Source organism: Tigriopus californicus, chromosome 7 (assembly GCF_007210705.1).
Source record: "Tigriopus californicus strain San Diego chromosome 7, Tcal_SD_v2.1, whole genome shotgun sequence".
Lineage (NCBI taxonomy): Eukaryota > Metazoa > Arthropoda > Copepoda > Harpacticoida > Harpacticidae > Tigriopus > Tigriopus californicus.
In genome coordinates this window covers 10,663,799-10,687,524 of record NC_081446.1, presented here as the reverse complement: position 1 = coordinate 10,687,524, position 23,726 = coordinate 10,663,799, and the positions used below count along the sequence as shown (strand labels likewise).

Genomic DNA, 23,726 nt, shown 5'->3' with positions numbered 1-23,726 from the left:
GGGGGGTCATTAAGCTTGAAAGGTGTCCACCTCCGCTCCAATACATTCCCTGTCAAAATAATAAGGATTTTTCTCATGGGATGGTCTACATTTTCATTTCGATTTTTCGAGTCTCGATGGCTCCTAGAGGAAATTGCATCTGAACTAATGTGCAAGTATGAGCAGAGTAAAAAAGTGGTCCCTATCCCATTCAGACGGCTGGTGGAACACGGACAAATGTCGTCTTCTCAAATTCGACGCAAATGGGACATACGTTAAACACAAGGTCAAAGGCGGAGTTGCGGCCGTTGAGGAATTCTGGAAGTGAGTGTCGGCGTCAGACCCAAAATGTTCCATTATCTTGACCATGAGCGAGTGACCTGTCCCATCCCCATTTGTTCCAGCAATCGAGTTTTACAAGCTAATGATGGGATCGAATTCGGTTTGGGAGGCATGCAATGGGAATTGGTTGGATCGCTCTTTTTGGGTTGGCTCATTGTCTACCTGATCATTCGACGAGGGCTACATCAAAGTGGTTACATCATCTGGTTCACGGCCTTATTCCCCTATGTGGTCATGTTAACCCTCTTGGCCAAGGCCTTAACGCTGGAGGGAGCCATCGAAGGACTCAAGGCTTACGTTCATGTTAGTCCAGAAATTGATTTAACCACTCTCCTCTTTCTCGTACCTTGTGTCATGATAGATCATTAAGTGTATCTCATCACTACTACGATCATTACTAATAATGTTGATTTGCCATTGATTGGATCCGTAATCTCGTCGTGCATGCCTTTACCTAGCTATTTTTCTCCGACTGTCGTGTTCCCGACATTCCCTATGAACTGTGCATGGGATTTTGTTTCTTGGATTTAAGGGCTGATCACTCATTTACACCTTTTTGGGTCATTGAATTCGGATTCCTTCGCACTTTTTCAGGTGGACTGGTCATACATGCGAAATGGATCGACTTGGATTGACGCCGCAACTCAGATTTTCTTTGCTTACAGTGTGGGCACCGGAGCCCTCTCAGCCTTGGGATCCTACAATAAATTTAATCACAACTGTTTCAGGTGTCAGCCTTGATCTCAAAAATGAGTTGTATTGTACTTCTGATCATCTACCTAGTTGACAATGACACTAAACTAATCATCTCTCTCCTAACACATTCACTCCTAACTCACTGGGAATACGACAAAACCAGGATCAAACTGCGACCTCCAATCTTCCCAATTCATCGTCAAATCTCTTCTTTCAGAGATGCTCTCATCACATGCGTCATCAACACTTGCACTTGCCTCACGGCTGGAGTCTTGGTGTTCTCCATTTTGGGCTACATGGCCGTACTCCAAGAGACCACTGTGGCTAAGGTGGCTCGATCTGGACCAGGATTAGTGTTCATCACTTACCCTGAGCTCGTTCTCAGTCTTCCCGTGTCCTTCTTTTGGGCAGTAATCTTCTTTGCCATGCTTCTGGTACAAAAAAGACAGACCTGTTTTTCAAACACGCCCTCTTTACTGCAGTTAAGAATACGCTTTTTTGCTACAGGTCTTGGGCATTGACACCGAGTTTTGTAGCGTGGAATCTCTCATCACTGGCATTGTAGATAACTGGTCGGAAAAATTGTTGCCTTATCGAAAGCAAGTAGCCGTTGGTGTTTGCCTGGTACTGTATCTGTTGGGACTGCCGATGGTTACTCAGGTGCGATTGGTGTTTACTTTGCTATCCATGATTCAAGTAGTTGATGGCGTTAATTTCCTTGCAGGGTGGTATTTACATCTTTCAATTGATGGACTTCTATTCAGCTTCTGGAATGTCACTTCTTTGGATTTGCTTTTTTGAAACGATTGCGGTCTCGTGGTTTTATGGAGCTGACAAGTTCTCTGATAACATCAAACAAATGACCGGAATGAAGCCCTTCTTTTTCTGGTACCTCTGCTGGAAGTACTTTGCGCCGTTACTTATGTCGGTGAGTGGCCTCAAAAGACGACCTCTTATCTTATTGAAGATCGCGTGTACCACCTCAAATCGTGATCTAATCTATTTTTCACACTTTGCAGGGAGTCTTTATTTACTACATCGTCTCATATCAACCAGTGACTTATGGAACTTACGAGTTTCCTCTATGGGCCGAGATTCTAGGCCTGTTCATCTCATTTTCTTCCATGATTTGGGTGCCTGCTTATGCCATCTACTACTTGATTTCGCAACCTGGAACCCTTAAAGAGGTAATCATGCCCTCAGAAATTTTTAGGGATCATACAATAAATCTAGTTTACAACTCAAAAACATCCTTTTACAAATGTCTTACGTATTGCGTTTAAAAGCAAACATTCCTTTGTTAAGAAAATCTATAGAAAAAAAATTAGTACTGTCCTATTTCTCACACATTTGAAATTTGACATGCGTTGCAACCAAAACGGCAAACATTTGCATTTTCATTTTTGTGACTCACCATACGGAATTTTTCATCCATCTACCGTTTTGAGATTTGCCCGCTTAAGAGAGAACGTTGTGCAAAAACTGTACAAATATGCAATGTTAAACAAGTTGAAATTGTAATAAATTACTTTGAAAATTGAAATCAGCAAGATACGCCATACTTGTCGCACATTTGAAATTTTGTTTCTTTGTTCGCTTCTACGACTTGACTCTTGGTCAAAAGTGTGGATGAGGGCATGCCAAGGGTAATAGATGACAACATGATCTTAGTTTAAATAGACCATGCCACGGGCCTTGGGGGACTGTTAAATCTTACTTGCACTTCATTTCAGAATTGGATCAAAGGAACAACTGCCAATATCGAGATGCGAAGTGACGCTTTAACAATTTTAGCTGAAAGGAAGAGACAGGAGAACGACATTTCACGAAATCAGTCCGACGTTCCATTCTTGAACAAAACCGAAAGTCAAACTGATTGTCATAATTAAATATCAACCAAATTAAGATGAATACATTATTGCCACTTGTAGTGGATAACTCATTGCTCATTACTACTATGATCTTAACCTGTGCACAAATAAGGTATTACATTGTAAGAATTGACCTAATGAAACCCTAATTTTTGTTGACGATGTATTTGGTCCCCGAATGAACCACAGCCGAGTACCAAAGCTCTTGTGAAATATCAGTAACCCACAATGGAGAATGATAAGTATGTCATTTAATTCCTATTCCATACTTGCGGTACATCTTACGAATAAACATGTGTGTACGTCATTTGCACGTTGTTTGTGTCAAGTTGATGAAAGGAGCATCAGAAACATGGGTGGGCGTACACCCAATCGATTTGTCAATCGCTAAACAGGGTCGGTTCGTTCGTCAGAACGCGAACAAACTTACGACCAAACACAACCAGAATGTGTACGTGTCTACCAGTACCATTTCAAACACAGTTTGAAAAGAACCACTTCGAAAAACATGCCAAGTCAGGCTCCCGAGCATGAGGAACTCAACTCGAATATGTATGGGTATCAAGTCATGCTTCTTGCAGTTCTTGATCTACCCAAGTGTGGGGGTTCGAGCGATGGTGTGTATCTGATCTCTAACCCAATTCATGTCGATCACTTCTGACTGATTGATGGTGGCTTGTACATCAAGCCCACAATTTCTGTGATGATTTTTTTTCTAGCCCTACGTGTGGTAGAACTGGCTCTTGATTGGATCACATAACGTTGCTACAAACCATTTGTGATGTAGGGGGAGGCTTTCTGCATGATCATTTAGAGTTTCTTTCCAGGACGACTTTAGAAACAATTGCTGGAAATGCCTGACCATCGAGGTTGTGCAATCTCTTCACGAATGCATTTCTCCCATCGCCTTGGTTCAAATCGAATGGGGGCCTGGACTCCAGGGCGGAATGCTTCTTAACGGCCTGTCATTTTCGGCTTAGCCGATCGAGAATGAAGATGATAGACCACTAAGAAAAAAATAGGGAGCGCGAGCGAATCTTCCACGTAACACACGAATCTCAAGAGCCAATTGGTCATTTCCGTATTCATCCTTGATAACTTCCCTTTCCCAACTCAATATCAAGTATAGGGCCTTCAAAAGCAGATCTACATGAGCAACTAACACCTCCATTTCTTTGATACTTACCTATACAAATCTGCCTTGATCTCTTAACCAGCACGCGGCATATTGTCAACTGCCCCGCTCGGTAGAACCGCCAATTCATCTGAATTTTACCGGTTGAGCTCTCATTCATTGTCAGGGTCACCTTCAAAGAGGATAATGTATGCCAGTCAACCCGCCAGCTGTTGACAATTATGTCAAGAGCAGATAAAATTTAGTCATTGCCAACAAATGCGTTCTCCCGCTCACGTTTCATTTCCGAATTGCTTCCTCTCTCTCTCTCTCTCTCTCTCTGTCTCTGATTCTCAGTGGCTTTGCCTTACTGTACGGTCGACAGTGCGCACTTGGCCCTCTTGAAGCACCTGCCTTTCCATCAGTTATTTGTGTGAGCAGCTGTTAGCATCCCTGAACTGGCTGGCTGACAAGCAGTGCTGAAGATTTTGGGAGCTGCGCAGGGTTGCTACACCGAACGAGGTCAGGCAAGCGAGTTAAGTCAAATACGGGCAAGCCTGTCTCCATTCCCTAGTCGCGCTCCAGGAAATCCATCTCAGCCAGACCTACGAGGACGAGACGGTTCAGACGGACGACACCACGGAGGACCAGGCTATGGCGGTAGGAAGGCCAGCTGTACCTCCATCCACCACGGGTGAGAAGGATGGAGGATGAAGCCGCGAGACGGCGGACTCGACGACAAAGTTTCGTGCATTCGTGCATGTACGAAGGGACTAGTAGCTCTGTTGTAGTGTAGTCGAGCTAAGGGATGAGTGAGTCAGAGACGCTTGAGGATCATCATCAACCCAACGAATCCCCCCCAAAAAGCGATTTAGGCCGCAGAATGGCTGTGGTAAAGCAACTAGAAAGGCTCTGAAAACACGAAAACACAACTGTCTCGAGCTGCTTACCCATGGGGATGGGGTTGATCATTGAGGTGGCGAGGGCCTAAATTGTGATTGTGTTGGGGTGTTCAAGAGTGTTGTCGGAAGTGATCAAAAGGTGTCTTATTGTTCTCGTGCCCGCATTTGTGGACTCGAAGCCACCCATGTTAAAACGCATGCTTTAGGTGGCCTTTGAATGATAGACATTGAGGTGTCAAGACCAACAAACAAAGACCTTTCACATTCCACCCATTAAAAAAGACTTTGCTCAAATGTTTGACAAAATAATGTCCACATTCCAATCCAGTCCGGATTAATCCAAGGCCAAATCTTAAGTGTAGTGGTCTATTATTCCAAAGACTGCTCAATCCTGTCTCAAATATGGACGAAGGCAGTAGTGTGCGGGTGGCTGTCCGCATTCGCCCGCAATTGCCTCGAGAGATTATCGAGGCTTGTAAAGTGTGTATCACCAAAACTCCGGGTGAACCGCAAGCTTGGTTGGGTTCCAATAAGGCCTTCACCTATGACCATGTGTATGATTCAGAGAGTCAACAGGAAGAGGTGTATGAGGACACCGTCAAAGAGCTTATCGATGGTTGCTTTGAAGGGTAAGCCGCTATCTTTGAAAGACGTGCCTAGCATTTACGGTTGATTTTGCCTGCCCGAATGTGATTTTGCTATGCGTCAATGACAACGTGGTGTGAAACCCAGTGCCTTTACTGATTAAACTCCTTTTATCTTGAGTCTGGGCAAAACAAGCGTGTACTCAGAAACATGTTCGATAAACTCCAAGGAATCGTGTGAGCCAAATAGAGAGAAATAGGGCCCTAGTGCAACGAGCCAATGCCACATGACGAAGAAAATTAAGTCCTTCCCTCCCTCCCCTTTCAGATTGAATCCATAAATAGCGAATTAGCTGTCCAAGCCATTTTTTGCATTTGACTTGTTTTGGACTGTCTTCTTGTGTGAAGTAATCCGTAGGCATACGTTAAAATTGCAATATTCGAATGTTTTTACCCTCCAAGCATTTGTACGGTATATATGTGCATAGGAGTCGGCGGAAAGAAAGAGACGAGTGCCTTTTTGAAAGTATTTTCGACTGATCTGACAAAGGGCGTTTCGCCTCCATGAACAAGAGTGAGGGGAAAGAGAGAGAGAGAGAGAGAAGGGGGGAGCCTTCCCAAGATCCAGTCAGTTATGCAGGGCATTTTTTTGGCCAGGATAAAGGAATGAAAGAAAGAACCACTTTTATTTGAATTGCCCATTACGCAAGTGCTACTAAGGTGCATACTGCCGGGCCCGAACTAAGAAACGAACGATCGTCGTGAGGCCACTGGACACTTTCACTAAACAAGAACAATCAAAAGTAAAGAAAAATTGTTATGCGCCAGGCTGGAGAAAACTGAAGCGCATTTTGAATCATCGTCGGGCAAGGCATATGACCTCCAAAGGAACGGAAAGAGCTCAGATTTCGTATTCTTCTTGCTTGTTGCCCGTCATGGTGCATAATTATAATCCAAAAGGGCCAAGGAAGCAAGTAACACCTAAACGGGAATGAGGAAAAACTAGAACAAGAGCTTTGAAGCCCTTTTCTTGGCATTGAGATTACGCTTGGACCTGACAGTGATTAATTAAATAGTTTGCTACAATTGCAATCATGAGCCCCTCTAATCTGCCCAGATGAGTTGACTGAGATAAGGTCCTTGATTTATTATAATGTCGCCATATTCAGAACCTAATCTTGCCAATTTGACGCCCTCGTGTACCCAAGTTTTGAAGAACTCTTGATACTTGAAGAGTCTCGTTTAGCCCAAGGACTTCTCGTAATTATGTTGAGCTCTCCTGGCATTTCCTTCGAATTACTAGCAATGACATCGATGTTGAAAAACGTTTCCGAACTAGAGCCTTATTCCGAACAACCCTCTTATTCTCGAAAACCGCAATTACTGGTTACTTGGACAAGTTGGTCATGATCAGAGGGGATCGAGGAATTATCCTTCGATCCACCCACGCATCGCTTGAACAGCTACTTCTTGCAGATAGACCTTTGGACTCTTAATCAGCATGTAGTTGTTGTTGTAGTAGTAGTAGTGATGGTGGTGGTGGTGTTGCTCCCTCCTCCGCATTCGTACCTTCTGTGGATTCTATCCTCCCTTCTATCCTTCTCACCCACTTAAAATCTATCAACGACGACTATCGACTGGGTGACTTGTGCGATCATCCACCTGTGCGTAGATAAAGTACGTACAGCGGGTCTCAAGAGCAACAGCTTTAACTTCATTGACTAACTCCCTCCTCGTTTCAAGTGAACTTCATCACCTGAAGAAGGAAATGTCAACTGACTAAGAGAACTCCCATTGAGGATGATAAGGGAGACCACGCAAAATCAACTTAAAAATCGCCCTCACTCTCGCATTCACTGACCACATGCGCACTCCACAGATGCATTCATCCATGTTGAGCCCGGGTAGTCTTTATTCAAGACCTTGGAAGCGAACCAATGAATGGCACCCAAACTAACCATCAACCAACAACTAACAAGCTGCATCTCATGAATAGAAATCCTTCAAGCAATAAAAGATAGCACATAATTAAACCTCAGGGTTATCACTAATTGACTTTATCTTGCAGCTACAATGCCACGGTATTGGCTTACGGCCAAACTGGGAGCGGCAAGACCTACACCATGGGAACGGGCTTCGATCTTACCGCTCAGTCTGGTCCTCAAGTTGGGATTATCCCGAGGGCTGTGAAACACCTCTTTTCCGAAATCGATCGACGTCGAGAGGAAGCTCGAGATGAAGGGACCACTGTTCCCGAATTCAAAGTATCCACCCAGTTCATGGAGCTCTACAACGAGGAGGTCTTGGACCTCTTCGACAATAATGGTTGTGGAAAGAACAAAAAATCGGGTATCCGTATTCATGAGGACGCCAATGGCAATATTTACATGGTAAGATGATGCCGAATTGCGACCTATATGGTGGGGACAGAGTGGGCGAAACCCCACTTCTTTTGGTTGAATGAATTCCTCTTTGGCCTCAATTTATGGCTGGTCAGTTGACTCCAGTTCTAGAATTGTCATAGAGACAATCGACATTACATGTTTTAGGGCCAAAAAAAACCTGCCCCATCCACAAGTTTGAATTCAATCCATCCTTACCTATCAAATTTCTTATTCCTCTTTTTTAAGCATTCGATATAAATGGCTCATCATTCAGAGAAAGGGTGGTAAGAAACAACTTCGAAAGGAGACGCCTCCACTTGTTAAGAGGTTGACAGCTGTTTGGAGTAGGGTTTATGATTAGCATCTCCTCTTTCGTTCATGAAGTGCGAGTAGACGGCAAAACAGAATCTGTCTTCACAGCGAACAAAAGTAATGAAACCCACAACCCTTGAGAAGCTATGAGTACATTTTTTGGCCCTTTATCTTTTTTTACCTTACACCAATCTGAAAAGTATTTTGAACCTTTTTTGCTCACATTTGCGGAGGCGTTGCTTCCACTGAAAAAGGTCGTCTTCGTGTTGGTAATGATGAGATGTAATTGCATTATGATGCCTACTAATGGTACAGTGTGTTCTACAAATTGATTGCCGTAATCCTGATTGGGCTCTTTCAATTCCATTTTAAGGCTGGAATTACGTCCAGGCCGGTTCACACCGAGGAGGAGACGGTTTTGGGCCTTAAAGCTGGAGCTTTCAATCGTACCACGGCCAGCACCAACATGAATGATCAATCCTCAAGAAGTCATGCCATTTTCACGATCTACATCCAACAGCAGCGTCAAGCCAGAGGCGATGGATCATTTCCAATTCCCGAGGGAGATGAGAATGGAGTCATCCCCTCCACTGGCACGCCAGGGGATCTGGAGACCCTGACAGCCAAGTTCCATTTTGTGGATTTGGCCGGATCTGAGAGACTTAAACGCACTGGCGCCACAGGAGATCGGGCCAAGGAAGGGATCTCCATCAATTGTGGTCTCTTAGCCCTCGGAAATGTGATCAGTGCTCTTGGAGACACAACCAAACGAGCCCTTCATGTACCATATCGAGATTCAAAGCTAACACGTCTCTTACAAGATTCCCTTGGGGGAAATAGCAGAACCTTGATGATAGCTTGTGTCTCTCCGAGTGATAGTGATTTTATGGAGACTTTGAATACTTTGAAATATGCCAACCGAGCCAGAAACATCAAGAACAAGGTCACTGCCAATCAAGACAAGACTTCTCGGACCATCATGATGTTGCGGCAAGAGATTCAGAACCTGCAGTTGGAGTTGATGGAATACCGACAGGGAAAACGTGTCATGGGGGAAGATGGGTTGGAGACTACCAATGACATGTATCACGAGAACACCATGCTTAGTAAGGAGGCTCATAACCTCAGGACAAGGATCAAAGCGATGCAAGAGACCATTGATGTCCTCACATCCAAGAATAGTCAACTTTTGGCCGAAAAGGAGCTCGGAAATTGGATTCAAGACGGCGAAAATTCAGATATGGCAGTTGTGGTTCAAAATTACATTCAAGAAATCGAGGAACTTCGAAGTAAGCTCTGCGAGTCAGAGAAATTATGCGAGGTGCTGCGCAAAGAAACGGCTCGAAATAAGCGACTTTCCATGACCGGATATTCGCCCATGAAAGGTGGGATGGATTCATCCTTTGGTCAATTCATCCCTGAAGGCGAGAGTTCGTTTTCCGTGCAAGATTTGATTGAGCAAGCCAAAAAAGAAATCGTCTCCAAACAGAATGAAATCAAACGCAAGACCTCTAAAACTCTCCTAAGCGATGAAGACAAAGATGCCAACAGTGCGGACGATGAAGAAGATGACGATGAGGATGAAGAAACCTCTGACGTGGACGAAGATTCGGATGGCTCTGATACCGAATCGGATAACATTAAGATGAAGAATGAAGAGATTAGCGAGGAGCTGGTCGAGCTCACCTCAGAAATTTCTTTGAAACAAAAGCTCATCGAAGAATTGGAAACATCCCAGAAACGTCTTCAAGCTATGAAGTTCCAATACGAAAGCAAACTTTTATCACTGCAAAACAAGATCACTACCACTGAAGAAGAGCGAGACAAGGTTCTCAAGAACATGGGAGGCGCCAAGAGTACCGTCGCTCCGGAAAAGTTGACCAAGATCAAGCAGGATTATCAAGAAAAGTTGGAAAAGTTGCAATCTGAAGTGAAGAAGTTGCAAACGGCTAAGAAAGAGCATGCCAAGTTGCTGCGGAATCAATCTCAATATGAGCGGCAGGTCGAGAAACTGAAGAGCGACGTTATGGAAATGAAACGAAACAAAGTTCGACTCGTTCAAAAGATGAAAGAGGAGTCCTCTAGACATCGCGAACAAGAACTGAGAAGGACCCGAGAGCTTGCACAAATGAAGAAAGTGACGCGTAAGAATGAGTCTCGAATCAAGAACTTGGAGGCCGAGAGGAGGATGAAGGATTCCGTTTTGAAGCGGAAAACTGAAGAGGTCTCTGCCTTGAGGAGAAGTCAGAGAAGGATCAGTATGGGTGGCAAACGGCGCGATAAACTGAATGAAAAGAGCGTGAAGTCCAAATGGCAAACCGTCGAAAAGAAGATCAATAAGATTGCGCTGAATAAGCAGGCCATCTCCCAAATGGAAAATGATATGGATCGATGGCTCAAGGAGCGAGAAAAGCTGTCGAAGAAATTGGAACGTATGGCAGTCAAACGAAAACGCCTCATTGCCGAGAAAGGCGACAGTTCGTTGGTAGAAGATCTTGAAGATCAGATCGAAAACCTTAAGGCCAACGTCAACTATCTGCATGAGAACATCGTGGAATGTCAGCAACAGATTGTGGAAATGGAACAAGCTGGAAACACGGATGAAAACGATGAGGAGAGCGTGGCCAAGCTAATCAATCTCGACGAAATCGGATTGGACGAATCTCGATACCTCTTGAGCAAGCTCTTAAGTATGACCGTCAACCAATGTTGTCAATCCACCCAACGCGACGGCCAAGTCAAAGAGCTAGAGAATAAGATATCTCAAATCACACATCAAAGCACCTTACATCAACAACTGCTTCAACACATGATCGAGCAACAGGATCTCGATATCTACGACCTCATGCTGGCTGATCAGGCGGAAGATGAGAGCGGAACAGATTCAGATGAAGTGAGCGTGGCTCGGTCCATAACCAATCTTAACCTTGACCTTCAGCCGGGTACGGAAGACAGCGTTGGATCTGATTCTTCCATGGGACGTCGGGAAAAAGCACGACGCAAAATGACTACCAAAGAAGACCTTCTCTTCAATGACACGGATATGCCACCCATGGCCCTTTTAGGGGGTGACAATGGGAAACTCATTGGACCTCCTCCTCCTCCATCTAGTACTAATCGGGCGGCTTTCGTTCGAAGTTTGAGCTTCACCAAGCCGAGTTCAGATTTGCTTTTTCGAAGTCGTAGCTTCGTTAAGCCAAATCCTGGCGGGGCTCCTCTTGGATATGGTGCTTACATTAATAACGGCCGTTATCAACCTCTTCCGGATGTGATGACTCAATCGATGGATCCCACCAGCATGTCACGCCTCTCGTCAGTGTACCAACCTTCGCCCGTGATCGGAAGAAGAAACAACTTGAACAATCCGTATCCAGACTCGTTCCAAAGATCGACTTCGCCGAGAAGTTCAATGATGAACTTGCGGAAATTCAACTCTGCTGCTCGCTTGAACGAAGAGTCTCCGCCCAATTCCCCGCCCTCATTTCGTCGACAGGGGAGTCGGGATGAAACGGGCAAGAATGTTTTCCATCGTCTCGTTGCGGGAACAAAGCTGGGCGAAGCATCTGCACATAGCAAAGGTGTGATCAATCCCTATCAGGGCAAAATGACACCAAAAAGTCCACTCATTTGCTCGAATGTGGCTGAAGGCCATACCAAAGCCGTGTTGTCAGTTTTCGCTACCAACGAGCGACTGTTCAGTGCATCCAAGGATCGAACTGTGAAGGTGTGGGATCTCTGCAAGAAGGCTGAAATCCAAAGTCTTGCCGGACATCCAAACAACGTCAACGTGGTCAAATACTCAGAAGTGACTCGACTGGCCTTCTCGGCGTCGTCAGCCTTCATCAAGATTTGGGACCTTCGCATGAACTCCAACACGTGTATTAAGACCTTAAGTTCCTCAGGTCTCACCACGAATGGATCGATTCAAATGAACTCCTCCAATAGAACCCTCCACATGCCTCCTGGAGAGACCCTAATCAATGATATTGCGATTGCTCCTTCGGGTTATGGCCTCTTTTCGGCTGCTGGGGATAAAGTGCGAATTTGGGATTTGCGGAAATTCCACTCAATCGGGAAATTGGCTGGCGGTCATCAAGCAGCCATCATGTGCCTCACTGCTGGGATCTCACTCAGTCCAGACACCGAGGACGGTGATTATGTTATCACGGGCTCGAAAGACCACTACATTAAAGTGTTCAACGTTCCCGAAGGGAAAGGCGGAGTGATCACTCCCACTCATAACTTAGACCCGCCTCACTACGATGGAATCGAATGTCTTGCCTTATATGAGGACACCTTGTTCTCCGCCTCTCGAGACACTTGCATCAAGAAGTGGAATCTCCAAAGTCGAGATTTGGTCCGCTCTATTAACAATGCTCATAAGGATTGGATCTGCGGCTTGAGTTTCTTACCCGGGGCTCAAGTCATCGTGTCTGGATGTCGGGCCGGCTATTTAAAGCTCTGGTCCGTGGACTCGTGCGCACTCATCGGCGAGACCAAAGCCCATAACTCAACCATTAACACCATTTACACCAATGACGGCCTTATCTTTACTGGTTCGAATGATGGAAGTGTGGGAATGTGGCGCCCTCGTAATAACTTTGACAAGAGTCCAGACTCCGATACGTCTTGACCGCGGTTTCCGTCCAGCCCTTCCCGTCTAGCGGGATCGGGTGGATCACTTCATAGACAAAACCTATACTCGCCGGGCTCAAGACGGCGTTTCCTCTCGTCACCAAATAGGGGAGGTCATTCCACCTTTGGTAGCAGCTCGAGCCTTTCCCGCTCAATGACTGGTAGTATTACTCGATTGGGTAACTTCTAAACACGACTTAAATCGACTCCTTTCTCTGAAGCAACCAATCATCCAAGCATCCAGCCATTCTATTTCCCCTCCCCCTCCCCTCCCCGATTCAACTTGTGATAAAGCGCTTCCAACTTTTTAATAGCAGCTCAGATCGGCCAATCATCACACTTTTTCAGGAAACTTGAACCATTTCCTGACTCGTGTACAAAACGAGCACTTTTAGCCAGCCAAAACCCACGAAAACAATAAGTCAATAACACGTTACCCGTATTTTTATAAATCACTCGATGTAATGTTTGCTTCCTCAATCGAGGAAAACTGTCCCTGACAAGTCATTCCACAGCTTCAGCAGTGTGGTGTAACTCAATAATGTGCAAACAGCATTTTCACGTCTCAATTTCCAACCACTCTCCCCAATAACAAAACACCCTCAACTAAAAGAAAACACCGTACATTCCAAATCTGTTTTGATACATTGTATTTATGTAGCAAAATGTGGTAGATAAGATACATATTTAAAACTGCATCAACATCTTTAAGATAATAGTAATAATATAAATTATCCAAATGTGATCGTGTACCGTTGGATTGATTTTCTTTGTTACCAGAGACGAGATGGACGGGAATTTAGGAGGTACTTCTTTACCAAACTTCGCATTTATCCACGGGGTTCATGCCTGAGCCCAGCTTGCACTCAAAGTCTTTGGCGAATTCTCGAGAATTGGAGAATGGCCCCTTGATCCGGAATCGGCCCGGAGAATGAGCTCCAGTCTTAATGCGTTGTTCCAAGGCCTTGGGCCTGTACTTTGAACACCAGATATTGGCAGCACTGACCCAAAATAGCTGCCTGGGAGAGTGACTAATGCCGGGAAGCATGGGCTCTTCGCCATGGCGGCTGACCCATCGATCTGGAAAGAATTCTCTTTATTATCTTAGACATTTCATTGAACATGTTTTAAAGAAGTTTTTAGGCCACCAAATATACCTTGCATTAGAAAAATTATCAAATGAATGGCTCTCAGTTCGGTACAATCCTATTCAGGCGATGATGTCAACTTATTCCAGACTTGAATTAATTAATGTAGTGTTCTTTGTGCATAACTACCAATTTATATACATTGCCTGTATATTGATTGCCTGTATGCTATCAAATTCGAGCGTCTTTAGCGAACCCCTGATGCTAAATTGACAGATGTTCAGCAAGGTATTTTCAAAAAATGTTGAATGTCGACAATTTTCTTTGCATTTCTAATTAATACCGGGTAAAGGCCATTCAGGCAATAAAGTAAATCATCTTAAAATTACACGACGATTTCATTGGGTGAATTGCAAGCACAAGTAGCAAGAAAAGGGTAAAACGGGGTCCGTTAAACGTTCACAAATGACTAGTTTTGTTCTTCTTCAAAATATAACGACCCCAGGTAGGTAGTTTCCTGGATCTCGAAATGCTAATTCTCGACCCAAGCATCCCCGTCCAATTCTCCTATTTGATGAAATATTTGGTCAATTGAGGATTTTTGGCCGCTTTAAAGCATCCCTGAACGTGAGGTTGGTCAGGTATCGTTTGCAAAAAAAAACTGCTTACATTAGATCCCGTTTAAAACTTCTCAGAGGTTCATTGAGAAGACAGATGTCTTCATCTGGTTATCTAATCTAAGCAAGTTTTCGCTTAGAAATATGATTTAATTACCAACCGAAATGAATTTCGTTGCTACCGTGTAGCAAGTAGATAAAGCTTTCGAAATTAAATTCAAAACGATAATGTGATACGTCAGAGTGATTTGGTAACCCAAAACTTACTGTAGGCCCGATAAGCCTCTTTAATGCCACCGTTGTCGGCGATATTTTCACCCTGAGTGTTGACACCATTCAGATTCATATCAATCTCTTCGGCTGAGTAATTGCCATATTGCCAAATGATGCACTGTGTTTTGTCAGAAAACTCCTTTTCAGTTGGAGGCTCCCACCAATTGCGGAGATTCCCTGAAAAAGGAGAGAAATGCATCCATTAAATACGAGACAAGAGAACAATTTGTGTTTTTATATTAAACGAAAAAGCGACAAAATGCTTGCCGAAAATCTCAAGTTTTCAATCTCAACAACCGAATTCACCGATATTTTTTTTCACTTGAAATATCTTGCAATTAATGTTTCCCTAGATTGAAGACATTTCGCTGCATCTCGTTTTAAAAGCGGTTCGGAAAGCCAATTTGAAAAGCGTGTCAGCTTTATTGGCAAATGATACCCCCCTCGTTCTCACCGTTGTCGTCATATTGTTTGCCTTGATCATCGAATCCATGTGTGATTTCATGTCCAATGACCCAACCAATTCCTCCGTAGTTCATGTAGTTCGGTCTGTCGTTACTGAAGAAGGCACCCTACAAGTTCAAGAATTCTGTAATCCAAATGGAACCTCTTTTTTTCCGTTTCATGAATTAGGTTTACCTGCAAAATCCCCGCGGGAAATTGAATCGAGTTCTCGATGGCACTGTAAAAGGCATTGACCACAGCCGGATTTGCATGTCGCTTCCAATCAGTTTTGTCCACCTAGAAATCGATGACATTGACGTGGTCAATTGAATGTAAATGAAGACCAAGTGTATGGTAGATATGATATCCAAAACTCACCTCTTCGCGTAGCTTCTTCCAATGATAGTTGGTTCTCCAAATACTCATTCTGATGCCATTCTGAAAGTATTCTCCCTCGACGATCTCAAGTCCCTTGTAGATTTCTTCTAGATTCTTGTTGTCCAGGATCTCCTCGGGATATGCAATGTATTCTTTAATGCTATTAAGCTTGCTGTGAGCTCTGTCCTTGGTTTTGGAATCCATCCATGTAATCTGCGGTAGAAATGGAGCAATAGAGCAGTACACAGTACTCGAACCCAAATGACGGACTCGGAAATATTGAAAGGTTTGCATGGATAACGTTCATTCATCATCATTACCTCGTCGAGAATTGTCTTGAATTCCTGGCGAATGTCGGTGACCATTTCCAGCATGATATCCTTGGCATCGTGATTGAAGTGCTTCAGTACATACATTTTGCCAATGGCGGCCGAGAAACTGCCCGCTGCCGCGCCCACACACAACTTCCAGCGGGGCGTGGTAGCGGTTTTGCCCGTGATGTTCTTAGCAAACTCATGGGAGACAGCTCGAGCATCCTTATTCAAGTAGCCGATGGAGGCTCGGGCGACTCGCCAAAGCATGTAATTGGCGATGTTCCGTTTGGGCTCGGTCTTCAGGATCTCGGTCAAGTTCTTGAAGTATCCCGGCGTACTCACCACAACACGCTCTTCATCAGTCACCTATGAAATATAGAAAAATATGAGGTTGTTAACTTGTTCGACCAATTTATCGCTTCATTGAATGCACTTGTCATGAAATGCTTAGAATTATTCCGTGCTCAATTCATGAACAAAATCAAGGATGATTTGCATTTTGGAACCTGTGGGAAAATATCGAAATGCTCCCTTCAACCTTTGTGCCCTCTGTGAACAATCAAGGCAAAATTTGACACGCATTCTGGGTCCTAAAGTACATCGCTCTTGCTCGAAAGCATAGGGCAAAACTCTTCAAACCAGTCAATTTCGTTCAAGATTTACTGCATTTTAATGGCACTGCCAAGTTTAAACGCTGATCCAGAATTCTAGGTTCAGAACAAAGAAAACATGGTTCAGAGTTACGCATTTGCCCTCGCATCTTAATTAGGGCAAGAAACAACAGCTTGTCTAATCGTCATAACATTACAACTTGTGCTTCCATTTTTACTTCTCTTTTCAGTCTCGTTTTGAAGCCAGATGGGTCAAGACGAGAGAATTGCGTCACCGACCCTGAAAATGGCGTTGAAATCTGAGCGCACTTTCATGTCATTGAAGACGACGAAGCTCTTTATCTTTAGCGTACAACTTGTCCTTTTTGTGGGAAACGTGCAACTAATTCACCTGTAATCTACTATTTGGAAGGAAAAACCGACCTGGCCCTGGCCCGATTGATTTACCACCCTTGAGTCCTTTCAGACGATCACTTTGATGCATTATTGCACCCCAACCAAACGAGACGAAGACCAACACAGATTACATAGAGTTCAAGACCGAAGACACCCGCTCTTTACTGATGCCATGTGGCTCGATGGATAGGTTACCTGAATGACATCTTCTGTGAGGATGCTGTTGACCAGGTCCGTCCAATTCGAGATGAATGGGCCAATCTCATTGACGTCCTTCAATTGCATGGCATGATACAGTTTGTTTGCATCGCGTCTCAATTCGCGAGGCAAAGATGCATTGGCCAACTTGATCTCGAAAGTCAGCGAGTCCTTCAAATCCGAGGCGGCACGCACGGGATCCGCGCCCAAGAGCACGGCGACCTGAAATTTTTGAGAATGCGATTAGTATTTAGTACCAGGGTTTCAGAGTGATGTCTAATTATCGCTTTTCATGACGTAATAAGATATCAATTGAGATGAATTATCTGGATTGGCTTGATTTCTTGACAATCTTCATTCAGTAACAGGCCACACCCATTCGTGATATTTCTTTTTAAAAGCCTTTTGTGGTATCTTCTCGCATCTTTCAAGACATTTCCTTCTGTGGAGATAGAATGCCGTGGCATATGAGCAGCAATAACAACGTCTTCATACCTTCTGCATGTAATTATAGTAATGACGGACATCCTCATCCGCCAAGCCCTTGATCAGATATTCTCGACTCATTCCCAAGAGGCCTTGATCAAAGTAAATGGTCCGCCAGGTCGAATTCTTAATGTCCGTGGCAATCGAAAAATCGAACAGGTAATCCGTGCTGTAGCCATGCTTGCGGAAGGTAACCAACATTTCTTGCCTAAGGCGACATGAAAAGAGAAGGGAAAAAACGTGCAAGAACCAGTCCCAGCCAAATTGAGGCTCGACCTTGACTCTTGTTTGACTCCACGAGAGTCAAGGCCCGCGTTGTTTTCTATTGTCGAACTTTGTTCGCTTAGATAGAAAACAGCCTGCGTGTGTGTTTACCAATTGAACTTGGATTCGTCCCAAGCGTCGCCCAGGACCGCGGGCCAACCTCCGAAAGTCTTCAAGACATCTAGAATAGGTTTCAAGCCGATCTCTTCCAATCTATCCTCATCCATGCATGCCTGATAGGTGTCACGAGACATCCTGAACACCGAGGATTCGTCCTCGGTGGCATTTCCCTCGAGAATGTCTCGAAGTTGGACATCCAGTTCATCGTCAATGACCGAGAATTGCGATCGGGATGTGCGGTCGTCAGGAATTCGTACCTGAAACGGAGGCCGAGATTGCTCAAATGAACATGTGTTCCAGGCTTGAATGCATCCCGGTTATGCATTGCATGAAACTGTCTAAACTCTAAAGTGTAAGGCAAACAAAATAATGCCTGTTTGTCGGATTGGTATCGCATATCGCGGAAGTGACTCCTGGTATTTTGGGTGTACGTACCTACGTACGTAAGTACGATCGCTTAAAGCCGGGCAGGACTTCCTCATGGAGTCAGGCTCGAAAATTGCTAGTTTTTAGGCTCAAGGATTGACTGAGTCCAATGGAATGACATTTCTAAAACAAACGGCTCGAGTTTGGCGTTAGTTACAGTCAATGGAGTTACTAATCCGGCCATCATAGAGCATAAAAACCACGATGATAACGGGGTTGAATTGCAATAGATGCAAGATGAGAAGCTCACATTAAGGGTTTAATGGTGTTGCCGATAGAAGATCAAACGACAAGCTTATTGGAACCGTTCGCTAAAACAGCAACGTAATTCCTCAGGAAATGATTCGAATACCGTGTTGAAGAGATGTTATCACGGTTGTATTCACTCACACCTTGTCATCAATTTGTCGTCATTCTGAGACAGACATTTGTGAAAACGCCCATTATATCGATTGTAAGTATGCTTGGGATGAACTCTGCAAAATTTGCCAGGTATGTCAATCGCAAAGAGAGAAAATACGCCAAGTTTACACTGGTAAGGAGAAACGAATGATCCATAATAAATTGGCTATCGAAGTGTAACGTGCATCGCTTACGATGGTATAAATTGCAATTGGCTACACTACATTATTTGGTTTGATTCGTGATGCGCATTAAAATAAAAAAAAAAGGCCATGAATCAAAAGCACACTTTTTCCATTTTTTGTCATACGTACACATGAACAAATGATAATAGTTGAAACTTCAAGTCCACTTCTTCATTTTGTATTGTTGTTTAATGATTGGTTAGTACGCTCAATAATTTTGAATTTTTGATGTGGTTTGTGTATAGTTCAAGTTGGATCCCTTTTATGATGTGCGATTTCCCCAACCATGCATTAGTAGGACAAATTGATTTAGAAGCAATAACCGTTTCCTAGTTATGAACACCAAAAAAGGGATTCATTGAAAGTATAAAAATAACATGAATGAAAAATTAATTATTTGAAATCACAAGTTTTACGATCTCCACGATCCCACATCTCATCCTGCGAATTGTTCCTGGGTGTGCTTTAAGAATGTTAATTTGAACCGACAATGAACATGACGGCTGAAAATACCGCTTCCGACAAGAACCTGTTATAAGCGCCTAAAACGTGAGTATGTTGCTGTTGTCAAGGATTTCTGGTTTTTTACCTCAACCAGAAACAGTTGGCTGGAAAACCAGAACCTGCCGACGTCTTGCATCATGGACAGTGATCAGCGAAAGATGCCTTTTTCCGGTTCTAGTTGATAAATCTGTTCGAATTGAAGTAAGGTATTATTGACAATATTGACAAGATAGCAATCAGAAGGGAGGCACTCTCATTTGGATCATTCTACGTACATAATGTCCCTGTTGTTATGCAGTATTTCTTTTAGCAATCCTCAATGCTACGCATCATGTTTGTTTTTGTTCTTCCTTTTTTAAGAGGATGTAATTTGCACAAATTTCAAGACAAAAACTAACATATGCAAGACAGTTGAGTTACCACTGCTTTAAAGTTTTTAAAATAAAAAATTCCCTCAAATGTGGGTTTTCTCCGGTAAAATTATTCGCTTGAAAAAAAGTTTAAAGTAATGATAGCTTTGGAGCAAAGCCATTAAAATGACTGGATTTTTTCCCAATTTCAAAGACAATCTTTTTTCACTTTGTCACATCATCAAACATTCCTAGTTCCCATCCAGGATTGTTGAGGACACAGGCAAGCTTCCCGTGCTCCATTTAAATTATAGAGTACAATTTATTCTAGGTTGTCTGCGGTAAAGAAAGGCTCGTTTCATAGCTTGATTTTTCTCCCTCAATGATTACCGGTAAGGTTGCTGTTTAGGTTCCAATTCAACTGATGTCAAATTGGAACAGATCTGAGTCATGTTGTTGTCGTGTACTTGTCAGTGCCAATATCCAATTGCTCAAAAACAGTGTTGAGAAACTCCAGATGAGCTGGGATCAAGTTACAGATTGTGAAACGTGGGAATGCGAGCTTCAAGAGAAAGATATTTTCAAACCTATTGACTCTGCTGAACGTATGTACGGACACGATGACTTTGTCTTTTCTTGTTTGTTCTCGTATGTACATCAAATTTCAAGTATTATTCCTTGACGGGGGAACCTCAACACATGGAAAGCCCCCCTTGGTACTCGAATCATTGTTGAGACGTTAGATTGCTGAGAATAGATGAGAAAATATTACGTAATCAAATAATAAAAATGTGATGTGAAATGTTGATATACTCAACCGTCACCATTTTAATCGCGAATACAATTTTTTTAATGGGGTTTCCAAGACCAACGTCACTTCCAAGTTAACCAAGGTTTTGCTCTGTTTTACAAGGGCTTAGTTTTCCACCTCTACCGAAACATACGATGAATAATCTACCTTTATTTATCCAATCATGATTACGTCCTCCATACATTCCATAAGCCTCTAATTCGGCAGTTTATGCACAGGCTTACCCTCTTCTCAAATCCTCCGCACGCATATTGATAGAAATCTTCACATGGATCCACGTCAGTATCCATGTTTTCCAGGATGTGATGAGCAGCACTAATACACCCTCTGGAGTTGCACACTTTTCCCGCCGACTCATCTTGAACCGACCATTGCTTTGACGAAAGCGAATGCCCACGGTTCGAAATAGAGCTCTGAGAAGTGTTCGTGAACCCAAGAGCAGCCACCACAATGAGGGCAATCGTCAGGAGCATCAACAACACTGTCAAGACCTTCTCCAACTTGGTCCTTCGAGCCCATGCTGACATGGAAAATGTGGGTTGGTTCATCTCGGAGACTTCGATGGACACTAGATCAGCTTTGCTCTCTGTCACTCCTCCGTTATGACCTCGTTTCACTTCAGGCACACTTGAGGCCATGGTTGTCGCTTGTTCTCGTCGACGAAGGGCTGAAAAAAATTGAGAAAAGCTGGGATTAAATATCTTAGATAGCACATTTGTCCATGAAAATGAGCTTGATAGGCCTACTTCTAATGCTATGGCGCACAACTATTAAAATCCACAAGCATGATGATCGTATCCTCTGAACCAATGTTCAGAAGGTTCCTAATCTACGGTATATAAGTTCACCAGAACTGCAACTGGTTCGCATGTGCCTTCAAGGGCGGCTCAAAAAAGTCATGCTAGCCATCTTTTTTGCTCAACTTCCTGTAGTTCCTCTCCTCATTTCATCTATTCAATATGATCCCAATCCGCTCAAGCATACCATAGTAGGGTTTCCCTAATGTACTGAGACCTGCCAGTGTTGCTATCAGACTGCCATCCGACACTATCTACTCTTGCGAACATGAACTCCTCGATGTAGTTTGTACTACTGGATCAGAAGAAGTGGAATATCTGCTTCCAAAAGGAGATTACGCAGATAAGATTTCACTTCCAGGTGTCAATTTTACACTAAATTGTTACAATTAGGCGATACGGGATTACCCACCATCGAGTATTTTCTGCGCAGCAAGTTGCAAAACAGACAGCTTAAATGCTGCGAATAGGGAAAACACGGCGATCTCTATGTTAGTAAGCATTACATTTTTCCATTCCCCTTTCCTCGTTAGCTCAGGTGGCAAAGCCAACCCAAAGATCGACAAAATTACGCGACAAATTAGATCTCGCCCATGAGGCAAAAGATAGATCAGAACATAACCCTACTGACCTAAACCCAACCAATGAAACGAACAGGTTGGCAGGCTGATGGTTTAAAGCGAGAAGTGAAAACCTACCCTCAAATACCTGAGGCATTTTTGAGGGGGTGGAAAATGTGCAACGTCAGGCCTCCCACTCAAAACAAACCCTCAACCCTGCTGATTCCAATATGAAAAGAGAAACGGAACTTACCTCAGCCCAGGATGGAACAATCAATCACTAGCCTCAATCTGGCTTTTTTTCAACCACAACCAACACTCTTGAAACAGGAACTGAGGACCAAAAAATGAGGGAATCGTCGTCAGTTCTGTTGTGTTGGGTTTGAGAGTTGGTTTAGCATTGCAGTCTCCCAAGTTCTCTGTGCAACTCCATCTCTTGATGGGTAGATCGGTTGAGTGAATGAGGGAGGGGGAGTGAGGAAATGTTGCTTCATATGAACCGGGGAAGGAAAGAAGGAGGAGGGATCAAGGATTTCTTTGCGTATGCGCTACATACGTAACGTATGTACGTAGGAACACACTCCCGCCTCAGTGAAGTGCTGTGCTGGACTTCGAGAGGTGTATGTGTATATGAGTGTGCCAAGCGGAGATACGATAAAACGCTAACACTCTCCCTACGATGAGTAGAGGACCTCATATGCATGGTGCGCTTTTTGGACGGTATGATCTAAATGGGTGTACGAGTGGTGGATGGAATATGGATTTACCGACGTACTGCTAAGTGAACCGCGATCCGACCTGTAGCACCGGACCTTAGTCGAATATTTGTGTGAAGTTGAAACTCACGTGTCTGATGCAGGTGGGGATTCACCCGAGAACGCCATTTTTATGTCGCATGGTATGAGGGATTTTTATCATTTGTGGAAAAAGCGTGTTGAAATTTGGGCATTGGTAAAATCGATTCAAAATTCGACAAAAACGCAGTCTCCACATTTTTTGTTAGTTGTTGTCTGTGTTACTTCAACACCCAGGAGTTTTTTTTAAGTTAGATATTGCTTTAAATCCTGCTAATATTCGCGAAATTTTCTGCTCAAGCTTCTTCTTTGCTTTTTTATGAACTTATCGTAAGCATGCATTTACTGAGGTTCAAAAGCATCGAGAATCGTTGTATATTAGTAAATGCTGCCATATCTTCATAATTGTGACAAGGTTCAAAGCCCAAAAGAGGACAGGGTGGAAAGTTCATGAGTTACACTGATGTTATAAGCAGGATTAGTCCTAGCACAGAGTTTCATGTAAAACTGAGTTTATAGGAACTAATTTGTAGTCTCTCTTGTTTAAAAAACCTTTGGATAACGGCTCTTAAGATCAAATATTTCGTCGCTGTTGAACTGGGTTTCTCTAGTGAAGGTTACACGTTCGTACTGGCCACAATACTTGGTTTTCTATCCACCTTGCAATGTTCCTTAACAAATGGAGTTGAACCATTAAACGATTTACTGCTCTTATTCCGGTGTAATGTTGTTTGTAAATCTCAAGTCACGCAATTGTTGTACGATATATAAGAAACATTCCGATTCAATATATACCGGGTGCACAAAAACATCGGCGTTGCTTTCATTGATAGCCGTCAAATGATATAAATTTAAATGAAACAACCGAGAAAAATTAACATGTTATTAA

At 43.5% G+C, this 23,726-nt stretch overlaps 3 protein-coding genes across 4 annotated transcripts; 2 read left to right on the top strand and 1 right to left on the bottom strand.

Moving 5' to 3' along the window:
* Positions 1 to 3,195, top strand: LOC131883756 (sodium- and chloride-dependent GABA transporter 1-like; the record flags this gene model as incomplete). Its single annotated transcript, XM_059231307.1, is given in 8 exon segments — positions 1 to 303; positions 384 to 624; positions 916 to 1,049; positions 1,235 to 1,451; positions 1,525 to 1,677; positions 1,742 to 1,945; positions 2,037 to 2,204; positions 2,751 to 3,195. Coding segments are annotated over 8 exon segments (1,419 nt in total). The 3' UTR covers positions 2,907 to 3,195.
* A 1,415-nt stretch (positions 3,196 to 4,610) lies between these two features.
* LOC131883752 (kinesin-like protein KIF21A) lies at positions 4,611 to 13,564 on the top strand. The gene is made up of 3 exons (XM_059231303.1): positions 4,611 to 5,533; positions 7,557 to 7,878; positions 8,558 to 13,564. The coding sequence occupies exons 1-3, from the start codon at positions 5,307 to 5,309 to the stop codon at positions 12,815 to 12,817; spliced, it is 4,809 nt and encodes a 1,602-aa protein (XP_059087286.1). The 5' UTR covers positions 4,611 to 5,306; the 3' UTR covers positions 12,818 to 13,564.
* Positions 13,453 to 22,561, bottom strand: LOC131883754 (neprilysin-2-like). 2 transcript variants are annotated; one of them, XM_059231305.1, is made up of 11 exons: positions 22,297 to 22,561; positions 20,911 to 21,353; positions 18,000 to 18,265; positions 17,634 to 17,832; positions 17,136 to 17,360; positions 15,940 to 16,299; positions 15,620 to 15,832; positions 15,437 to 15,538; positions 15,252 to 15,369; positions 14,792 to 14,974; positions 13,453 to 13,899 (listed from the first exon to the last, which is right to left on the bottom strand). In XM_059231305.1, the coding sequence occupies exons 2-11, from the start codon at positions 21,322 to 21,324 to the stop codon at positions 13,634 to 13,636; spliced, it is 2,346 nt and encodes a 781-aa protein (XP_059087288.1). In that variant the 5' UTR covers positions 21,325 to 21,353; positions 22,297 to 22,561; the 3' UTR covers positions 13,453 to 13,633. The 2 variants fall into 2 exon arrangements, with proteins under 2 accessions (XP_059087288.1, XP_059087289.1); XM_059231306.1 differs by lacking the exon at positions 22,297 to 22,561 and adding an exon at positions 21,433 to 21,549.
* Between the last annotated feature and the right edge of the window lie 1,165 nt (positions 22,562 to 23,726).